Source organism: Rhinolophus hipposideros, assembly GCF_964194185.1.
Source record: "Rhinolophus hipposideros genome assembly, chromosome: 6".
NCBI lineage: Eukaryota > Metazoa > Chordata > Mammalia > Chiroptera > Rhinolophidae > Rhinolophus > Rhinolophus hipposideros.
The window spans coordinates 91,800,252-91,823,763 of NC_138052.1; the positions used below are offsets into that span (position 1 = coordinate 91,800,252).

The window sequence follows — 23,512 nt, forward strand, 5'->3', positions numbered from 1 at the left end:
GCCATTCCAGACCTCACTCCTGGATAAACAAATGCCATCCCAGAGACCAAATGGGTTTTAGCACTCCTCTGGGCCAGTCCATACCTAACCCCTGAGCGAGATTAAGATAATCAGGCTTCAAGTCCTACTCCTGGAGCCAGCGCTTTAAATTTATTAACTAACGTCTGTTTCTCCTCATCTAGGGGCCGTCAGGATATGAATGATGACCCAGTGAGGCTTCTAGTGCATCCTGACCAAAGGAGATATGAGACCCCTTATTATTTAAGATCAGATAGGGTGAGAGTTTTGTGAATCCTCATTAGGTAAAGAAAGCTCTACCCTCCCTTCTCAGCTTGAAGCAGATACAGAAGAAAGAGACCTCCCATCCCTCAACTCCCCACAAAGATTTATGGGGATTACATCTCTCAGGAAAAACAAGACAGGCATTTAGAAACAGGTAATTGTGTCTCTGCATTCCTGCCTGTGGAACACAATCTGTGGGGAGCACCACCTGGACACCTCCCGAATTTTTCCATATCTGCCCTAGCCGTTAACCTCTGTGAGGACCTAGCTAAATTGGAGCGGTTGCTCACACCTGCATGGTCGAAGGCCATCACGACCTCCATCTCACCCTAGCCTCATGACACCATCATTATATCGTACATATGCCCAGTCGTTCATTAATGACATTATAACAGACTGAAGTTTGGGAAGGGACATGAGCAGTCTAAGAGGAAGAGGTGATAGCCTCTTATCTATCACACGTGTCAATCAAGAGGGCCCGCCTGGAGAGGGACAGCCCCTCCCAGAGGAAAGAAGATAAAACCCCCCAGGCTCCAGGAAGTGCTGCTCCTCTTGAACCTTGCCTTTGCTCAGGGCGGTCCAAACCCTTTGGAGTGTACTTTCTCTCCTAATAATGCCACCTTGAGCCCTGAGCCGCTTTTCTTTGTGCTCAGGTCCGTTTCTAATTCTTTGGAGTGTACTATCTCTTCTAATAAACTTTTTCACCACTTTACCTCTGTGTCTTGTTCAGTTCTTTGCTCGAGATGCCCAGAACCTGTACACCGCGCCGAGGAGGGCCAAACCCCTGGCAACATAGCAGCTGGGATGCCCAATTCTCCTCCCTGAGGCCTGGTGTGGGGACAGAGCCCCAGAAAGCAGTTTCCAGGCTCTCGGCCTCATGTGGAGAGATGCTGGCTCGGATAGTGGATGGCCGTCAGCTGTGGCTGGTTGGCCATCAGCTGTAGCCATTAAGCCATTGGCCACTGATATAACTGCCACGGCTACAGAGGGGAGCCGAGGAGAGTGAAGGAGGAGACTGAAAGAGAGTCGAGGAGAGTCGAGGAGAGTTGGTCGGTTGGCAGCAAAGCGGACAGCAGGTTGCACGTCGTGTAAACCCAGCCTCCAGTGAGACCATAGTGGTATGACTTCCCTACCTATGGCTCCGTGGGTGTTCCTTTTTGGCCTCACCATGTCCTGCGTTCTTATGTGGGGAGCGGGAGCAGAGACCCCGCAGGCCGCCCCGCCGGACACCCCGCACTACACCTGGGTTCAGCCCCCGGTGTGGAAGCTAGCTGTATTCTACCAGGTGTGAACCCCGGTGTGAGAGCCAAGCCTGGACTTAACGAGAAGGGCCCCCCTCTCCGGTCACAGTGGGAGGGCTGTGGATGAGGCTAGAGATGACCAGAGATAAACGATGTATTGTTAATTGTTGACGTGGGTGATGGCTTTTAGGAATTTTTTGTTCTATTCTTCACTTTTGTGGATGTGTAGCATTTTCCATAAGTAAAAGATTGTTTAAAATAACGCATTCATTACAAAGCTATTTATTGAGTATGGGTGCTTGAAGACACTGTTCTAGGTGCTTGAGATACATCAGTGAACAGGAGAGTTAGAAATATTTGTTTTGTCCAATTGGACATGGGATGACATAGAAGAAACACCATAGAGTAAGCATGATAAATTCATGTATTTTATGGTAGGTTATTAGAAAGTGTTAAGTATTATGGGGGGAAAAAGGAGTAGAGATCAGATGAAGATGCAGAATGATGGAGAATAGGGTTGGGGTCGGAGCCGTGGGATGTCAATGTTGGGGAAAAAATGACAAGAGGCAGGAGGGGAAAAGCAGTGAGGGAGGTAAGGAGAGAGGGAAAGGAGTTATTAGGAAGGAGGAAGGAAATGGGCTGGGGTGGGGGTATTAGGGAGAAGGGAGTGGTCAGCTGTGTCAAATGCTGCTGGGAGGCAAATAAAAAGCCCATGGGAAGTGTAAACCACTCACTTGATCAACTTACCCAGAAAATGAGAGCCTCTTATGTTGTGACCAAACAATGTGACTGCAATAATGTACACACAAATCTATTTGAATCTGTTGACATAAGAAACATCCAAACCTAGAGAATTTTTGTAAGAGTTAATTTGAGCCAAACTGATGACATGTGCCGGGGAGCAAGATCTCAAATGCTCTGGATAATGACAGCTTTGCAGCTTATTTTATGTATTTGAAATTAAGGAAGGAATGTACATGGAGGTGGGAGAAAGCACTCATAAACTGAAACCTATCCCAAGTCTTTAAATATCATCTTGTCTTGTGTTCTGTTTGCCTCACCCATGGGAGGTTACACATCTTATCGAACAGAGACACATTAAAATAGGAAAGATTATTTTTTTATTAAGAAAAAGTTGCTTTTAAACAAAGCAGACATAAAAATGGGAAGAAGTTAATGTCCAATACAAAAGTAAAAAGTTCATCATAAGCAATTTTTCCAAGAAAATGAAATATTAGCATTCATGACTTAATTTTGTTAAAACCATAATATAGATTTTTTGGTGTGGGTGCCTGTGTTCCTACCTCCTGATGTTGATAATATATGGTGGTCTTTTATCTTGTTTCCAAATGGAGGCAGGATTACCAGGATGACAGAGAATTGATGCTCCTTGATGCTAAGTTCTGGAAGATACAAGGAGAAGAAATTGATGTCATCATGATACCAGACTGAAGGGAAGAAACCAGCCAGGTACCTTCAGTAACAGGATGAAATGAGCAATTCTGAGGCATGAGGTATGCAGGACAGGAGGAAGCAGGCAGGGCGATGTAGGAGAGTTTTACCAAAAGTAGGGAGGAAGGCCTCAGGCATCTCTCCCTAGAGACAGAGGCCGGCCACCTAGCAGCAGCATTGCTTCTGGCAGCAGCACTTCCGCTGACAACAGCATTTCTGCTGACAGCAGCCCTTCCCGCAGCCGCAGCCATACGAGCCACAGCCACACGAGCCACAGCCACACGAGCCGCAGCCATAGGAGCGGCGGCAGCAGCAGACCACGGGGACACTGCAGCAGCCCCCACAGCAGCCACAGCAGCAGGGACAGCAGCTGGAGCAGCAGCCGACCCGGTAGCTTCTGCAGGTGCCACAGCCACCGCCGCAGCCACCACCGCAGCCACCACCGCAGCCACCGCCACAGCCACCACCGCAGCCACCACCGCAGCCACCACAGCGACCACCACAGCCACAGCACCCCATGGTGTCAGTAGAGAGGACTTGAGTGAACTGAGGAGAGATATTCAGGAGGTGAGGGAGGTCTGATGCCCCTTCTGCTGGGGGCCCCTTATATACCAACCCTGGGGATGGGAGAGGAAAACACGTGACCACTTCCTTGTTGCTATTTGGCTCAGTTGTCATGGGAGAACCACATAATATATTAATTACTTCCTTTTGTGGAATGTCAGCTAGGTTGATTAGATTAGTTGTTTATTTTTCTAAGTCAGATGCCCTAAAAATTCTAGGAAGGCTCCTGAGAGACATGGAAAAGGAGGGGTTGTCAACAGTCGTGCGTACACTCGGAAGGCCCATGTAGCACATCCTACGCTTGAACTGATGGTCTGACATCTAAACAACAAATAACCACTATCAGGAGGCTAGTCCCATGTGCATCCCAGAAGTCCTCTTACCAAAGACTGGAGAAATGAAAGGGGTCTCGGGCTCAAACGTCATCGCCAGGGGCAGAAGCAGCCTTGATTCCGTCACCAAAGCTTGTTTCCGGGGGAATGGAGATTTTACTCCCTATCACATAGTTGTAAAGCAGGTCACTGTGTTGCATTATTTCGTATAATTCACACTGTATGATTGCTTAGAAAGCATAAGTAAATCTTTGCAATGGCTCATCTTTTTCTGGTATAGTTCTTACTGCATTTAAAATAAGAAAGGCATTTCCCAAATAGAATGAAAAACGAATTCAGGTGCTTGAAGAGTCTTTATCAATTGACATCTAAGAGGAAAATGTATATGCAAAATAATATGGCCCACAATGGCAGATAAAGAGAAATAAAACAAAATTAAAAAAAAAAAAGACAGATACTCTAGAAACAAAGTTTGTATGTGAAAACAATGTAATCACAGTAGACTATTTTGACTATAATGAGCAACATTTGTATTGTAATAATTGTTACCATTGGTGATGCATTTTACTAAAAATAGTGATTAAATACTTTGGGAGTGGAATAAAAGAGGTAAATCTCCATCTATTGTACCCAAAGTGAACACTGGCAATCAAAAAATAGCCATACGAAGGAATCAATAAGAAGCATGGGGTCGATTCCCAGCAGAAACAGCTATCAAGATGACAGCGCTGCCTCTGCAGAGTGGCCTAGGTGGTGAGGTGGAATGGGAGTGGAGACCATGGTATTATTTTAACCATGTAGACATATTTTGTTAATTAATATTCAAATGATGGAAATCTATAGATATGACCTACATTGCACAGTCTCACGTGGTCTGATACACGTGGCCTTACACCCAGCCTGAGTTTCTGCTCTAAATCACAGACCAAATAAAGAAACAAAATGGTCGATTACAGGACTTCCCAGCTCAGAACTTCATACACGCCAGGGGCTCCATGCATTTTTATTTACTAATTGAACAATTTTTCTTTAGGCCAGCCTCAGTCAACTATATTGTTTTGAAACAATAGATGGGAAAATGCTTTGGAAATATAAAGCACCATAGCAGGATTTTTCAACCTTGGCACAAATGACACTTTGAGACAGACAGTTCCTTGTGTGGGGGGATGTCCTGTGTACTGTAGGATGTTGAACAATATCTCTGGCCTCTACCCTTCAGTTATGACAATCTTTCCTAATTTTGACAACCCAAATGTCTCCAGACATTACCAAATGTCCTGGTGTATGTGTGGGGAATAGTGAGATCCAGTGCTCTACAGAAATATAAAGGGGGATATCCCATATCACAGTGCTCTGGAAAAGGGTGCAAGTTTAGAAATAGCACCTGGAAATTGGATTTTGTATGAAATTCTTTCCGAAATTTTTGGAGTGAATCCCTCGGGCATATGATTCTAAAGGGGCTAAGTACCTGAGGTGGCTGGTGAAGGAGCATTTCAAAGGTGTGTTAACCTAGACACACAGAAACAATGGACAGTACTTGCTTGTGGCAGATAAGCATTTTAGTACAGAAGTTAGAGGCCTGAGGTGTGAGTACCTACCATAACTGGCTTAGTTAGGACTTTATGATAAGATCATCCTGTCAGGTTACTTTCGTAGAACCTCTTTTTACGCCCACAATGGTATCTTTCCCACTATAAAAATGTGACCAAGAGATTAAACTTGGTCATGAAAGCAAAGGTCATTCACCATTTCTCGAGGCTTTGCAATCTATGGTGACATTTGTAAAGGGTAACTGAGTGATAATGAGACACAAATGCTCCTTTAGAAACGATGGGTGACTGAGAATACATGATTCCTTGCATATGTTTCTGCAGAGGAATATAGCCTCCACTAACCATTGTTCTACCCAAAATGTATTAAATATGAGAGGAAATAATTATAATCACTGCTACTGATATTGGATATCAGTATATAATAGAAAGGAAAAAGCTAGCCTGGAAGCCACAGCAGTAGGGCCTGAGGAAACAGAGCAGAACTTAAAATCAAAAGGATGTGATCATCCCTTAATTGTGCTCAGCCCAAATGAGGCAGAATCCTACTCAGACCCCAGACATGACCCTCAGCAAATCCCTTGACTTCCTTGAACAGAATTGTTAGTGAATCTACCTGGTAGGACTGTGCTGAGAATAAATATGATAAATTACCTGGAGTAGAGCGATATACATGTGCTTAGCCCCTGTCTTCTATGAAAGCTATAAATAGAAGCTATGTCGTGTCTAAAGCTTCTTATGTTTATTGTGAATCTCGTTAAATAATAGTCAAGATAAATGTGTGATTATTTCAGGCCCAGCAACCAGAAATCTAGGCAGGACACAGATTTGATATCTAGATCTAGGTCTAGATATGTTGCCATAAAATGTACACACATTTTAAGAAAGGAAAGAACTGTACTAAAAGTATAATACTCAATATATACCAATAACAAAAGATGAATACAAGTCATGTGTACACATTTTTTGGCAGTCCTGGATATATATATATATATATATATATATATATATATATATATATATATATATATATGTATATATATATATATATATATACACATATGTATGTAGTAAGTATATATATTTATTATATATTATAAATGTATATATTTAAATAGACAAGAATTATTCTAACTATATGACATTCTGGAAAAGGTAAAACTAAAGACAGGGATTAGTGGGGAAGGAGGGGTGAATAGGTAGAACATAGAATTTTTAGAGCACTGAAATTGCTCTACATGATACCAGAATGGGGGCTACTGGTCATTAAACATTTATCAAAACTCATGGAATGTGTAACACCAAAGGTGAAACCTAATGAAAACTATGGACTTCGGGTGATAATGACATGTTAACATGTCGAGTCCATCGATTGTACCACTCTGGTGCCAGCTGTGAGTAGGGGGGGAGGCAAGGGGAATATGAGAAATCTCTGTACTTTCAGCACAATTTTGCTGTGAATCTATAACTTCTCTAAAAATGATAATCTTCTTTACAGAATCGATGTGATTGACCCCAGACTAAGGAAATCATATTACCAAGGGACCATGGCGTGGGATGTGAAGCCAGCTTGTGGCTGCTTGTGGCTCTTTCATCCACTACCCCAGGAGTGAAGGAGAAGCCAGGAGATCAAGCCGGGTGGGAAGCTCATTTTGAAATATATCATCATAAGACCTCCCATCCAGAGTGATCGCTTTCCATGCACCTTTCCCATAGTTTAACCCATAAGTCAAGGACAAAAGTGAATCTGAAAATCATTGAGAAGACTCTTTCGACTTTTTAGCCTCGGAAACTTATGACGTGTAAGAAGAGGCAAATTTGGGTGCTTTGCTTCCCTTGTGGGATCCCACCTTCTATGGCATTCAGCAAAGAATATCAGCAAACAGAGAAGGGTTTCTCTGATATATGGGAAGGACCCTTACTGGGTGCTGAGGGAATCCTGCAGCTGGGAAAACAGAGGAGCTTCCATCATATAAGACCCATGGGCAGGTCACACTTGCACTTGAAGACTGCTAGATTAAGACAAGATTAAACATTTGGGAAACATGTTGTTTTACTACTAGGAATGCAACTTGAGGAAGAAGTAAATGCTAAAATAAGTAAGTCTATGAGGCCAGAGGTATGCAGTGAGGAAATACACTCAGGGTCTTGTGAAATTCTCCCAGGGGAGCTGGTGAAACTACAACAAGGAAGTGGCCACATGCCTGTGTTGTGTCCCAAAGAGTGTATATAAGGGCCCTGTAAGCAAAGGGCATCACACCTCCCTCACCTCCTGAATATCTCTCCTCACTTCACTCAAGTCCTCTCTACTGACACCATGGGGTGCTGTGGCTGTGGTGGTCGCTGCGGTGGCTGCGGTGGTGGCTGTGGTGGTGGCTGTGGTGGTGGCTGCAGTGGTGGCTGCGGTGGTGGCTGCGGTGGTGGCTGCGGTGGTGGCTGCGGTGGTGGCTGTGGCGGTGGCTGTGGCACCTGCAGAAGCTACCGGGTTGGCTGCTGCTCCAGCTGCTGTCCCTGCTGCTGTGGCTGCTGTGGGGGCTGCTGCAGTGTCCCCGTGGTCTGCTGCTGCCGCCGCTCCTATGGCTGCGGCTCGTGTGGCTGTGGCTCATGTGGCTGTGGCTCGTATGGCTGCGGCTGCGGGAAGGGCTGCTGTCAGCAGAAATGCTGTTGTCAGCGGAAGTGCTGCTGCCAGAAGCAATGCTGCTGCTAGGCGGCCAGCCTGGCCTCTGGGCAAGTTTGTAAGAGACTGTCCTGTTGGTAAGATCCTCTCTCTTCCTGAGAGTCCTCCCTGATTTGAAAGTCACAGGGTGACAAGAGACTGGTTCTCAGGCTGAGGAGTTTTTTCATGTCCCCTGGTCCCTGAGACCCTGACTCCAAAGGAAAAAACACCAATACAAACCTTCTCCATCATCACCAATCCAAGTATGAGTTCAACAACACAGAGTGATGATTTAATGCTATGCATTCTTGAAACTTTACTGTTGAAATGTTTGTTTTCATTCCTTTCCTCCTCTTGCTGTAGCTTCTACATTCTGCATCTCTGCTACTATTGTCTATTTCTGTAAACATAAGGCAATTCTTTTCGCAATAAACCACATCTAATTGGCATAAAAAACTCATCAACGTCTCGTCTTTTTTCTTATTAGAATGTGTCTCATCCATAAAGTGAGTAAGACCCTCATGTTTGAGATGAGTTTAGAGAGAATTTGGTGGATAATCTGCCTCTAATAGATTTTCACACATGGCAAAGATTTATGGCTTCAACTATCTTTTTTAGGTAAATCATAAAAAGGATTCTGGGAACATTGTATCAATGGACTCAACATTCAACATGGTCTTGGTTATTTCAGTCTAAAATCCAGTTATAGTTTAACGAGATGTTTTTATTCTATCACCAGTGCTAGGTAACTGTCTCTTTGGCAAATTATGGTTACAAAATACTAGTGTGATTATAAGTGACTAAATCTATTAGTAAGTGTTGTGAGTTACTAAAACACTATCCACTTTAGTTGTTTTCTACCATAAGTAAGCATACAAGAACATAATATAAAGATATCACACTGTATCTCTCAGTCCCCTGAGGGTGGAACCACCTTCAGAATACAATGTTGGTAAACCCACCTTCTCAATGCAGTGCCCTTTTTCATGTACAATCCCTTAGAATTTTCTACCTAAATCTGTTCCCTGTTGAAAGTGAGAGCTGGAGAAAGGGGCAGAAGAGCACCTCTGTGGGCTCAGTCAGCTGCCCTGTGGCTGCCCTGTGCCCAGGACAACAGAGGTCTTGCCCCCTCTCTCTCTTCCACTCCCTCCCACTCACAGAGAGTAGATGCTTCAGAAATGTTGCTTGGAAAGGAACTGAAGGGGAGGCTGGTGCAGGAGGCAAGGTAAAAGCACATAGGAAAGAACAACGGCAAGGAGGCCTCCAGAGTGAGGCTGTGCAAGCTAGGGCTTCAGAAGACTCGAGGAACAGTGGCCACTTCTGCCTGGCCCACGTCTTTTCAGATGTCCCTGGAAGATGACAGGCAGTAGTGCTTGTGGGAGCATTATTACTTGTTGCTAAATGCCAGCCATCCAATTATATGTGCATCAAAGGAGCCAGGCAATAATATAAAATAGATGAGTTCACTCTGGTATATAACTGGAGATCACCAACTCTGTCACACCCTGTGCTGGGCATGACAGAATATACAAAAGTAAAAAGTGATGAGGGAGTGAACGGTCCAGTTATTTGGGATGAGCGCATTCTGGACAGTGGGAATGGAACAGTGAGAAGGCAGGTCAGTGAGGGAGCTGGGAGTAGGAAATTCAGCAAGGTCTTGGGGGGACTGCATTTCATGGTGTCATTTTAAGTCATTGTAAACTTCAGCTTTGACTGTGAGTGGCATGGGCAACATGGCGAGGGTTTGAGTTTAGAAACAAGGTCACCTGCTTTCCATTATAAAAGGATTGCTCTAAACAGCACTTTGAGAGTTGACTATGGGAGGGTCTGGGATGGTTGCTGCACTATTTGAGGAAGCTCTTGCTGGGTGGGGTAATGGGACCTGGATCTGTGGAGCAGGTGTGCCTGTGATGAGCAGGTTGGGTCCTGGGAATATCAACCAGATTAGCTGATAAATCCACTGCAGGGCATGAGAAGAGGAGTCAAAGTGGTGACACTGTCTTTCCGGTCTGTGCAACTGAAAGAGTGATTTGCTCTTCACTAAGCTTGACTGGATGGGTGTGTCTGGGAAAAGCACTTTTGTGTGAGTGTGTGGGGGCGTTTCCTGGTGGGAAGATCAAGAGTTCAATTTCGAACATGTAAAGCTTAAGTGGTCACCTGTCTTCCCCTCCTGTAATCGTTCCCCTGTAAAACCTTGTGAGAGCAGGAACATTTCCATATAAAAGTTGAAAGCAGTGTCTGTCTTAAGATGTGGGGACTTCAAGTTTCCTTCAAGTCAATACTACTTTGATTTGGCGGCAAAAGATAGAGAAGCATTCACTTCTTTCTTGCAGAGACAGACACAGTGGTTCCATTGGGACATGGTAATTTGGTAGCTACTTCTCTGTGCCAACATGGAGCTGTTTGGGTAGACATGTTTCTTTTCTTCATGTGAATTAAGGCACCTCCTTCCCTGGGGAAAGGGGTGGGGGGCAGAGTGTGTGCTCTTGTTCTAGCCTATGCTCACAGATGGTCTGGGGCACTGACCTCAAGTCCCTGGATTATATGACCCAGTTCAATTTTAATCCCCAGCAGAAGGAGGGAATGTGAGCATGAATAGGACAGTTAGGCACTTTTTAGCAGAGTGTAATATTCATGTCCCATACATGCAACACTTAACATGAAATATTCCAAGCGTCAGGAGGCATGGCAGTTGGTTTATTGAGTTCTGAGGTTTATTGAGTCCTGCTGTGAACCTAAGGTTTGGGGGTGAGACCACACCCATGTGGGTGGGAGTTATTCTGAAGGGAGCAGATATTCCTATGGTCCACCATCTTGAGTTGAAACAAATTTAAAAATAAGATGTGGGGTGAGGCACTGCCCAGGTTGGGTGAATCCTTCTCCTTTCATTGGACTGGAATTGTGCTTTGTGTCTGGACTCCAAGGGGAGCAAAGACGCTTGAGGGCACTCCTGTCGGGGGAAGGGAGCTGGCTGGTGCCACTGGACAAGCAGCAGGGTGGAAGGGAAGGGAGACAGAGGCACCTGGGGTGGGAAACATGGTGTATTTGGTCATGATTTTTAAATCACTCTCTTGTCTTTGAACCTTTAGTAGAGACTTGCCAATATTTAGAATCTGGGATCTGAAAGTATATGGGATTAAAGAAAGACCCTGGTCCATCCATGGGATGGAGGAAGGAAAAAGGGAGGGAGGCTTGAGTGGTGTAAGAGCAGAGGATATGAGCAGAGCCAGCTCAGCACAGTAGAGCAGGGCCCCTGAAAGTCACGGTGGCAGCAGAGGGCTTTCCTGGGTGAGGAGGTGGAAGCCAGAAGTGGAGGAATGCGGCTGGGGATGTGGTGAGATAGGGCAGCTGTGCCTGAGTATGTATCCTGGGGACCTCTCTGGACAAGCTGAGGTGACAGCATGCATGGGGCAGCACAGAGTGACTACTGGAAGGACTAAATTCCAAAAATAAAAAATAAAAAAAAAATTGGGGGTGGGTCCAGCCCTTACCACAGGGGCATTTCATGGAAATGTGACCTTAGTCTCATTAGAGGTCTGGACTTTGGGTGGTAAAAAGCATGTCGTTACAGTTTGCCCTTGTCTGGAATATACTGCACGATATTTTATGGGGAAGATTTGCATTATACACATGCACGTACAGATGCATGTACTGTAGGTCTGAGAGTAAAATACATTTGATATATAATAAGTATCAATTGTATGTTGCAGTTTATTTGGCTAAACCCCTATACATGGACTTTTAGGTGGTTTCTAATATTTTGCTATTATAAATAATGCTGTCACGAATGTCCCAACATTATATACCCAGGCACAGCGTCAGCTTCCCAGGGTTTAAATCCCAGCTCTAATACTAGTTTGTGCAATGACTTCACCTCTCTGGTCTCCTCATTACTAAAATGGAAATAATAATAATAATGATAATAATAATAATACTTAATCTAAAGGGTTATTACGCAGATTAAATAAAGCAAGGCCTGGCACAAATTTAGAAATCAATAAGTGTTAGCTACACATTGCATTTTTTTCTTCTGATTATTTCCCTGGGACAAATTCCTAGAAGTGAAATTACTAGACCGAAGGTTATCCATGCTTTGCATAGTGATAAAAGTTGCAAAATTGCCCTCAATAAATTGTGTATCATTTATTCCCACCCACAGCGCATGGTACTTGCTTTATACTCTGCAACCAACACTAAACATGATTAATATAATATTTTTTAATAGAGCTGATGAAAATAATCAGTATTTCTAATGATTATTAGTAAAGTTGAGCATCTTTATCTAATTATATGCTGTAAATTATATTTTTAAACTGTTTACTGTAAAAAACAAAAAACAAAAAACAACTTGAAATATAATATAATGAACTCCCAGCTATCTAGCTTCAACAATGATTAATGCATGGCCAATTATTTTGAAGCCAATTTCTAAGATACTATTTTATGCATACATATTTTATTATGTGTATCCCCAAGGTAAGGACTGCAATTAAAGTATAGCCACAATACCACTGTCTTGCCTAAAAATTAAGAATAATTTTTAATACAGTTTAATAATTAGTCATGCTCAAATTTCCCCATTTTTAAAAAGTTATCTGGCTTGAGTTAGGGTTCTATGTAATAAGGTCCATATATCACTGCAATTGCTTGAAGTATCTCTTACAATCACTTCTAATCTGCAGGTGCCCTTCCATCTCTCTTTCTCCTTGAAATTTGTTTTTCCTGTAGAGTTTTCTATGGCTGAATGTTAGAGTTTGATGATTGCATCCCCATGGAGCCACTTAACAGCTGATATTTGTAGTGAATCAGTAATTAGCTCTAGAGGCCTTACTACCATTCTGTTTCTATTTCTGGACAAGATACTATTTCACAGATGGCGTTGAGTTCTTCCATCAGGAGGCACATCATTCTATTTGTCTCTCTTTGTGATACTGACATCCATTGTTAGTCACAGCCTACATCCACTAAATCATCAGGGCTGCAAAATGGTGATACTCATTTTCCTTCCTCTTTATTACCCGGACTACTTCTACAGAGAGAAATGTCCCCTCCTTAATCTTAGATTACTCTGAGGTGCAGTTCATTTAGGAAAGGTAGGATACATGCTTGATTCTTTCTTCATTATTTAAAAAAAAAACAAAACAATTTGTTATCTTTGGAAGATGCCAGGAAATTAACACATTTCCTGGCATCTTCCAAAGATAACAAATGAGGTCTCTTCTTTATATTTTCGCATTATTATGAATCATAAATTTAAAAATATTTTATGTGTTTTAGTTTAGTGCAGCTATTATTATTATTATTATTGTTATTATTATTATTTTTGACGCTCAAATTGTCCTCTCGCCATAATCCCGTTACTCTTTGAAATTTTCTTGTTTTCTTGTGTGATAAAATGTTCAGGGCTCATCTTGTTCATTTTATGACCCAAACTGTAAATCATTCATTTTTCAAGGAGCACTGGTTTATGTTTCTTTTTAAAATGCTTGATTCTGTCCTTTGTACATTTTTCCCATATGGATTTGTAAAACCTCTTTACCTATGAAGATATTAATCTTTTGTCTGTTATATATAGTTTTCTCAGTTTTAAAAATTTTTTTTTCTTTTTTTTTATTAATTAATTTATTTATTAGTTTTAGGTGTACAAAACAAGGTAATACTTAGACGTTCATCATTTATATCCCTCATACTGTGAACCCCCCTCCCCCCATCCACTATCCCTCCGACCTCACACTGAACCATCACATTATATATATAAAATTATAGTTGGCATTCATTAATGTTTAGCTTCTGATGTACAATGCCATGATCAGGTATCCACAGTATCCCTGAGGTGGTCTCCCAAATAGGACGCATGTCCATCGGATACCCAACAAAATCTTTACAACATTATAGAATACCTTCCCCAAATTAATTTTCAAAAGAAAAACCCTGAGGCCATCTTGTGGTTACCAGCTGCTTCCAAATCCCTTCACCTTTCCCCTTATCCCCAACCCCCTCCCACACACCCATCTAACCACTCTCGGTTTTTTCTCTGCGTCCCCAAAACTGACTCTGATTAGTTCATTCACATAGTCTTTTCTTTAGATTCCATATATAAGTGAGATCATATGGTACTTGTCTTTCTCTTTCTGACTTATTTCACTTAACATAATGTTCTCTAGATCCATCCATGTTGCTGCAAATGATAAGATTTCTTTCTTCTTTATGGCTGCGTAATACTCCATTGTATAAATGTACCACAGCTTCTTAATCCAGTCATCTACCGATGGGCATTTTGGTTGTTTCCATATCTTGGCTATTGTGTAAAGTGCTGCAATAAACATAGGAGTGCATACAGATTTTTGAATTGGAGTTTTGGATTTCTCCGGGTAGATGCCTAGGAGTGGAATTTCAGTTTTAAAAATTTTGAAACTTTATTTATGTTGAATTTTTGGTGAAAGTTTAAGTATTTTCTATCATATGCATCCATTTTTTCCTTTATGATTTTTCGTTTTGGTGCTATATTAAGCAAGACCTTCCACATCCTAGGAACATAAAACTATTCTTCCATATTTTTTATACTACTATTATGGTTTTACTTTTTATATTTCAATATTTAATCCATCCAGAATTTAGGGGGATTTGGTGTGATGTAAGGTTTTCACTTAAAAGAAAAATCATTTTATATTATTATACTGTAGTTATATATGATGTTACTTTTTCCCCACTTTTTTATTTTAAGATTCTTTTTATTAAAATACAGCTAACATACAGTATTATATTAGTTTCAGATGTGCATCACAGTTATTCAAAATTACCCACTTAGAAACTAATAATAAAAAAAGTACCCACCTAGCTCTATATAGCACTATTACCACATTATTAGTTATATTCCTTATCCTAAAGAAATGATCACCATGCTAAGTCCAGCAACCATCTGACACTGTACCATGCTATCACAATATTATTGATCTTTTCCTCACTTTTAACATTTTTCAATTAGAGTTGACATTCAACATTATTTTATATTAGTTTCAAGTGTATAGCATAGTGGTTAGGCATTTATATAATTTAGGGAGTGATCTCCCTGACTAGTACCACCTGGCACTATACATAGTTATTACCATATTATTGATTATATTCCCTATACTTTACATCCCCATGACTGTTTTGTAACTGCTAATTTTTATTTCTTAAATCCTTTACCTTTTCCACCCTGCCCCCAACCCCACTCCTATCTATCACCCTGATAGATACCTATCTGGCACCATACATAGTTATTACAATATTATTGATTATATTCCTTATGCTATACCCTATATGCCATGACTACTGTGTAACAACAAATTTGTACTTTTTAATCCCTTCCCCTTTTCACCCACCCCTAAACCTCTCCCATCTTAAAGAATTCCCTCTAAGATTCTTTGTAATACTGGTTTTGTGGTGATGAACTACTTTAGCTTTTTCTTGTTTGGAAAGCTCTTTTATCTTTCCTTCCATTCTATATGATAGCTTTGCTGGATAGAGTAATCTTGGTTGTAGGTCCTTTCTTTTCATCACTTTAAATATTTCCTGCCAATTTCTTCTGGCCTGCAAAGTTTCTGTTGAGAAATCAGCTGACAGTTTTATGGGGGCTTCCTTGTAGGTAACTAACTACTTTTCTCTTGCTGCTTTAAAGATTCTCTCTTTGTCTTTAACTACTGGCATTTTAATTATGATGTGTTTTGGTGTGGGCTTCTTTGGGTTCATCTTGTTTGGGACTCTGCATTTTCTGGGCTTATATATCTATTTCCTTCACCAGAGTATGGAAGTTTTCTGTCATTATTTCTTCAAATAGGTTTTCAATTCCTTGCTCTCTTCTCCTTTTGGTACCCCTATAATGCAAATGTTGGTATACTTGATGTTGTCTCAGAGGCCTCTTAAACTCTCCTAAATTTTTTGGGACCTTTTTTCTTTTTGTTATTCTATTGGGTATTTTCTGCTACATTATCTTCTACATCACTGGTTCAATCCTCTGCTTCATCTAACCTACTGTTTATTCCCTCTAAGGTATTCTTCATTTCCATTATTGTATTCTTTGTTTCTGACTGATTCTTTTTCATGTTTTCTATCTCCATTTGTATGTTTCCTATCTCTTTGTTGACATTCCCCCTGAGATCACTGAGCATCCTTATAACCAGTGTTTGGAATTCTGAGTCTGGTAGATTGCTTGTCTCCATTTTGTTTAGTTATTTCTCTGGAACTTTGTTCTGTTCTTTTATTTGAGACATGTTTCTTTATCTTCCCATTTTGACTGACTCCCCGCATTTGTTCTATATATTAGGTAAGGCTGCTATGTCTTCCAGTCTTTGTAGAGTGGCCTTATGTAGTAGGTGTGCTGTGGGGCACAGTGGCACAGTCTTTCTGATTACCTGAGCTGTACACTCCAGGTGTGTCCCTTGTGTGGCTTGTGTGTGCCCTCTTCTTGTAGTTGAGCCTTGGTTGATATTTGCACATCAATGGGAGGGATTGACCCTCAGGCTGATTGGTTGTGAGGACTGGCCATGACTACAGTGGAGGAGTTGTTGTTCAGGGGCTGACCCTACAGAGCAGGATCTGCCTCAGCAGGCCTCTGTGGCCTGCCCAGTCTGCCCCTTGGGTGTGTCCTTCTTGGAGGCAGCTGGGTGATGCTCCAGCTCATTTCAAAGCTAGCCTACCTTGGGGACATCAGCCCCAGGACCACCTTGGAGGGGATATGTTGTACATCAAGTTCAGTTACAGCCACAAAGAAATCTGCAGATGGCTGCCACCCATGCCATGCTTGGATGTGCCTTGAGAGGCCAAGGTGCAAACCAAGGCTGGCTGCCTCTAGTGCCGGACTGAGAGCTGCTCAGCCAGAGGTATGGGACATGTTCAAGCCAGATGCTTTTTGTCTGGGCTCCATGAACCTTTGAAAAACCCTAGGAAGTTCTGCAACATGAGCTAAGGCAGGTGGTTTGTATGAAAAAACCACCGAAAGCACCCTGGGTGGGCCTAAAAGTTGGGCGGGACAGGGTTCGAATCGCCAGGGTGGGGCAAATTAACTGCGGAGACTCGGATTAGATGGCTTTCGGGTGTTTGCATGCTGGGAAGGGGGAGAGCTCAACAAAGAAACAAAGGCCTCCACCAGTTACCCTATCCAGGAGAAAGCTGCCTCTTCAGCCCCTGTCCCAAGCCAACTCAGTTTCCCGTCATTTATCCCTGCTGCCTTTCCAGCTACTACCCCAATGCTGGAGCTCAGAGCGAGTGATTCCTTTGGTGGGTAAGTCTGCATGCAATCCCTTTAGGAGGAGCACCTGTGAGTGCAGCTGCACTTAGTCTCACTCAGTCACAATCTCTGCTGGTTTTTATAATCAGAAATTATGGGGACTTCTCTCCCCAGCACTGGAACCCTGGGCTGGGGTGGGGCTGAAACTTCTCGCTCCTCTGTGGGATGGGGGGACCCCCACAGCTGAAATAACCCTCCCAGTCTTTAATGGCCACATGCGGGTGTGGGATCAGCCAGTTCCGCATCTCTGCCCCTCCTACCAGTCTCGAGGTTGCTTCTCCTGCATGTCCTTTGTTGTATGGCTTTGGTTCAGCAAGATTTTAGGCAATTCTCAATGATGGTTGTTTTGTTGTTTAGTTGTAATTTTGATGTGGTCGTGAGAGAAGGTAAACATAGTGTTTACCTACTGCGTCATCTTGGCTGGACCGACTTATGATGTTACTTTTGAGGGAAGGTGGGTTAGGAGTACATGGGACCTCTTTACAATATTTTTACAAGCATAAGTCTATGAAAATTTCAAAACAAGAAAGAAAATATTTTTTCCTTTTTGTTGTTGTGGTTGGTATCTAAATTTGTACTTCCAAATGGCTAGCTAAATATCCAATTGCTTAGGTATCTTAGTGGTGGATATGAGGTAATTATAGAAATTATACACATAATTTGCTATTATATGGTCATTGAAAACAGTTCCTAAAAGGCAAATATTTAATAATAAGGGCAATTATACGTGATTAAATGTTAAGTTAAAAATCAGTACATTTAACTTTGTCATATAAATACACAGGAAATAGCACCACATTTATTAAAAGGAAAAGAGTAGATTAACAGTGGAGAAATCTGGTGGACAGCACATTAATTAGCTGATGAAATTTACCATCACCAGTAATGGGATAAACTGAAATCATACACTTCTCAATGTCATGCTCTGAGAAAAATATATCACCTGTGTAATATTCCTGCAAATATGTTTAATCTGAATTTGATCGTGACCTCTCCCGAGTCCTCTTTACTGACACCATGGGGTGCTGTGGCTGTGGTGGCTGCAGTGGTCGTGGCTGTGGGAAGGGCTGCTGTCAGCAGCCGTGTTGCTGCTAGGCAGTCTGCCCGCCTCTGGGCAGGTGCTGCTGGGGCGTCTGCTTGCTCTCTTGTTAAAGCTTCTCTTTGCCCATCTGTGCTCTCCACTAACTCCCTGTCACTTGGGCTTTAGGGCACTTCCCTTCTTAGTTCTCATGCTCTGATTTTAAGTAACTTTTTCCATTTTTAAGACAGTCACATGGACATTGTATACAATGTCACCCAAGGAAAAAGATGGACAACATATTGATTATTGAGCTCAGCAAAATGAGACAATGACTTCTACTGTTTTGTTCTTTAAATTCTTGTCTATCTATGCACTAAGACTTTTTGTGTTTAGCATAAACATTCTGTCCTATCTGTGGCCATAGAGTCTTTCTAGATGTTCTCCTAAAAATCTCTTAATGCCAAAATAAACTTAGAACAGTTTCCCTTGTTTTATCCTTAGAGTTATTTTCACTAAACTAGTGTTGATTATGGTCTTCCATGGGCTGGGGCTGTTAAGGATATACAGATAATTATGCCCTGGTGTGATTTACAGTCCAGTCATACACAAGTAATCATGAACACAGGTCAGAATAATAATAAACACGTCAAAAGGCCATGTCATGATGTGTCATGGCAGGAGGGTCTCCACAGGGTTCTTTGGGGAATGGGTGTAAAGGTTTGAATAGCTTCAAGAAAGAGAAGAGAACTAGGGGTGTGTTTTTGAAGACTTAGTAAAGTTTTGACAAGTGGAGATAATTGGAGGCAGATATTCCAAGAAGGAAAAAAAAAAAAAAAAGAAAAGAAAAGAAAAAAGAGGGCTGGGAAGGTTTAAGACATATGTGGGAGCTAGCAAGCAAGTCATGAGTAGAGCTAGATATAGAGCATATCAGTGTCAACAGAAACAAGCAATGAAAAGGGTGCTAGGCCTATAATTTACAACAGCAACAGCTAGCATTCATATTGCCCTTAGAAGCATTCTTATAAGAACTTAGAATGTTTTGATAGAAGCATTATTATTATGCCCATTGCACAGAGAGGGAAATGGCACAGAGAGGTTAAGTAACTTGCTCAAAGCACACAGCTGCTGCTGCTGGAGCTCTGACATGCAGCCATGCCTAGGCCAGTGAAGGTTTTTGAGAGGGAACGTTTAACTGTACAGCAACATGCAGCATTATTTGGTTCATGGGGAGGTATGTCAATAAGCCAGGGAAAAGCAATGAAGGCCTGAAATGACGACAGTGGGAAGGGCAAGTATATCTGTGGGCCTGGAAAGCATAATACAAAACCCAATAAGTGAGGGCAGTGTCTGCAGTTACTAAATAGGCTAGATAACTGGTGATTGCTACGGACTGAATTTTATCCCCCTTGCCTCCACCATTCGTTTGTTGAAGCCCTAACCCCCAATGTGATGGTACTTGGAGGTGGGACTTTGGGAAGCAGTGAGGTTTAAGTGAGGTTTCCCAGGTTGTGGGCCTCGTGAAGGGAAGAGGAAGAAGAGGAAGAGACACGGGAGCTTTCTCTCTGTCATGTGGAGGCACCATAGAAGGTACCATCTGCCAGCCAAGGAGAGAACTCTCACAAACCTTGACCTGGCTGGCACCTGGATCTCGGACTTCCCGCTTCCAGAACTGTGAGAAAATAAATCTTGGTTGTTTAAGCTCCCCCAGTCTGGGGTCTTTTGTGGCAGCCTGAGCTAATACAGGGATGTAACAATAGTGACTTATATTCTTTCCTGAGAGATTTGGGACACTGTACAAGGTGACCCATTTTAAAATTTACGTGAATATGGTCAATGCCTACGAGAGGAACTGACCATTTCCTTTAAGGGTGTTTGTTTCACTCTGTAAGGTGTGGAGGGGAAGGGAGTTGATAACCTGAAAAAGCAGTACAATGAATGGACATGGTAAAGTCTCTCATAAATCACTCTGTTCCTATCCATGGTAGATTTATTCTAGTCCATTGGCACGGACATTTTGAGAAGAAGCAGGCCTGCTTGATTTGCTAGATTGGCTAACCTAAAAAGATCTCGGCTTGAAAAAAATGGCGTTTTTGGTCTGTTTATCTAATCTTGATATTTTGCATTCATTTCCAAGAGGAATATTTGGATTCAGATTGTAGACTGAAAACATGCTTTGTACGGACCACAGGGCTTGGCACACATTATAGTATGCTAATAAATATTGTTAGAATGAGTAAATACTATGTATATATATACATATATATACATATATATATTATATATGTTTATACATTATTCATAATCATCATAGTTTATTTATGTTATACATGTTATCCATATATAGGTTACACTATGTTATTTATATATACATACATATATACATACCAGGTTATATGTGTGTTATATGTTTTATACAATATTTGCACAGCCATATGTGTATACATGTACACATATGTGTATATGTGTATGTAGATATATATTCTCAGAGCCTGAATCTTATGCCTCAACACATGAATTTTTTTCTTCTGTTTATTTGTAAAATCTAGTAATTTGTGGAGTATAAGTTCTCAAGCATGGTGGTTGTGGATAAGGCTTCCCTCCATCTCACCTTCTGTCTATTCCTTCCTAATCTTTGGGTCAACCCTGATTCCTGGGACTTGACCAGTGTGCTTACTTGACACTCTGTGGCTTCTATGATCCAGGTTATCACAGGCTAGAGTGCTAACATCCAAAAGACCTCGACTTACTTCAAAGCAGCCAAAGCAAAGATGTTGGGATCTCCTGTATATACTTGTATATGGGATATCCTTGAACGGTTGTGTTTGTCTTGGCTGTCTGGGGAGGAGGAAGGCAGGTATCAGTGAGAAGGGTGGGAGTGTGGTGTGGGAAGAACCAAAAAATGGACAATGATGGTTGGATTGCCCTTAGATGTTGGAAAGGTGAGATTTGGTTTATCTTGATTTTTCTTTTGACCTGACTCCTGGCTCTCTTTGCTGTTAGAGGTAAAATGACCAGTTTCATTAAAGATGCTCAAAGTTAAAACAGAGCCTTACTGACTTTCTGTCGTAGTCTGTGATTCAAGTTCTCAATGTATGTGTGTCTTTAAACCTTGGCAAGAAATTGAATAGTATGGTGCCCTAAATCCTCCATTTTTAATTGACCCAAGTGATTTCTCTTTTATATTTGTTGCATTATTATTTGTGATAGGAAGACATTGGAAACAATCTAAAGATCCATTAGGGGAAGACTTAGTTCTAATTTAGAGTACATACGTGAAAAAGAATAAAATGTAGCAATGGACAAGAATGAGGCAGCTGTTTATGTATTATTATCATAATTTTGATGAGGAAATGAAAGTGAGGAGTGGAATAATATATATATACTATGATATCATTTGTGCCCATATATGCATAGAATGTCATTAGAAAGTTACTCAAGATAATGACAGCGGAGAAGAATTGGGTGGTTGAAGGATAGGAGGGGAAAAGAAATTTACTATTTACTGTTGGCCTTTTTTGTACATAGAAAATTTTGTACCATATTTTTTCTGACAGAAAAAAAGTCATGATGAAATTAGTCTATGCAGAAATAATCAATTAAAGAAACTCCCTGGGGAATTATGACTAAGGAGTTTCAGGAACACCCAAAGCTGCACAAGTTGGTGTGGGTGTAACGGCAGGGAAGCATGACTGGGAACAGCTTACAGCTAAAGAACTTAATATTGAGGCTATCTTTGGAGAACTAGTTAAAATGAGCTGTTGTCACTTTAGCCACACCTTTTAAAAAATGGCGTAGGTGATACATGAACACATGCATGGAATAATTCAAATCTAGAAGTATACGGGGTATGGAGTAAGAGGTCTCTTCATCTCCCCCAATCCCATTCCTGCCCAAAGATGGCTGCCTTTGTCATTTTTGTCATTAAATATAGATATGTACACATTCAGAAACATATCTTGTTTATAGCAATGGAATCACGATGTGTTTACTTTTCAGAAAATTGATTTATTTTTCAATGCCACCCTTCAAGGCCATATCTGCTAGCAAGGACTTTGAGTATGGTCCATTCAAATAGGGGAGAAAAATGTTTTGGCTGAATTCCCCCAGGTACGAGAACTTCTTGTTCTGAGATCTTATCAGAGGTTTAACTATCTGCCTCTTTGTCTTCCTATGCTATGACCTGTCCCCAAAGTCCAAATTACAACTCCATATTGTTTTCTCGTACTTGTTTGTGCAAATACTTCTTTTGGAGATCTTTAACCCAAATCTGAGATCCCTACTCAGACCTCATAGCTTCCTTTTTGTGTATGAAACTCACTCCTGACTTCATTCTGTCTTTTCTTTCCTCATTATTCCTTCATTTTTATTTCTGCACTTGAAAGAAAATCTCGTACATATGTATGTGGAATAAAGTGGTACATACATAATAAATAAAAACACAGCATAAGAAAAATATTTTTTCTTCTGTAATTTCATACTAGACAGAAATAACTTTTCTGGTGGCTTTTTTGTGTGTTAACAAACCAATAAACTTTATTACTTTTTAAAACTAGCTCATGAATACTTGTATATTTTCACAGCCACATTGTGAATATGTATTCTCTATACAACTTTCTTTTCATTGGATTTTTTTTGGCTAAGACTCCAATTACAGCAACATTTCTTGACATGTTTGGGATTCTGTGAGCACTGGGCCTCTTCTCCAGATCCTAAACTTTTAGGTGAAGATACTGAGCAAATCCTGTAGACAGTCAGCTCTCTCCAGCATAAGTTGCAGATGTCTCCATCTGCACGGGTGTGCCCACAGCTGCTGTACATTCCAATGATGCAATTTTATGAGGGGCAGTTGGTTGCAGTCCAAGAAAGGGACGTTGCAGGGTTGGTAGGGACGTTGGAGCAATTGGTAAAGAAGATAAAGGTTGGTCTTGGTGTCCTAACTCCTGTTCCCATTCTGTGCCTTCACCTGGGTTCAGTGATTTGTGTTCCATTTCTTTTTCAAGCCCTACTCCCAGGAACTGTTTGATAGCACAAGTCAGTTATTAAAAGCTGTATGGATTCATTGAAGGAGTCATGTCCCAGACAAAGGTTCACATCACATGTTACTGATAACTGGGAAGTGTTTGCCTTTGAGGGAATGAATGTGAGC

The 23,512-nt window shown here is 41.4% G+C and overlaps 2 protein-coding genes across 2 annotated transcripts; one reads left to right on the plus strand and one right to left on the minus strand.

The window, feature by feature from the left end:
- Positions 1–3,140: 3,140 nt before the first annotated feature.
- Positions 3,141–3,494, minus strand: LOC308499269 (small cysteine and glycine repeat-containing protein 8-like; the record flags this gene model as incomplete). Its single annotated transcript, XM_081052369.1, has 1 exon — positions 3,141–3,494. The coding sequence occupies one exon, from the start codon at positions 3,492–3,494 to the stop codon at positions 3,141–3,143; it is 354 nt and encodes a 117-aa protein (XP_080908495.1).
- Positions 3,495–7,738: 4,244 nt separating this feature from the next.
- On the plus strand, positions 7,739–8,128 carry LOC308499267 (uncharacterized protein; the record flags this gene model as incomplete). Its single annotated transcript, XM_081052368.1, has 1 exon — positions 7,739–8,128. The coding sequence occupies one exon, from the start codon at positions 7,739–7,741 to the stop codon at positions 8,126–8,128; it is 390 nt and encodes a 129-aa protein (XP_080908494.1).
- Between the last annotated feature and the right edge of the window lie 15,384 nt (positions 8,129–23,512).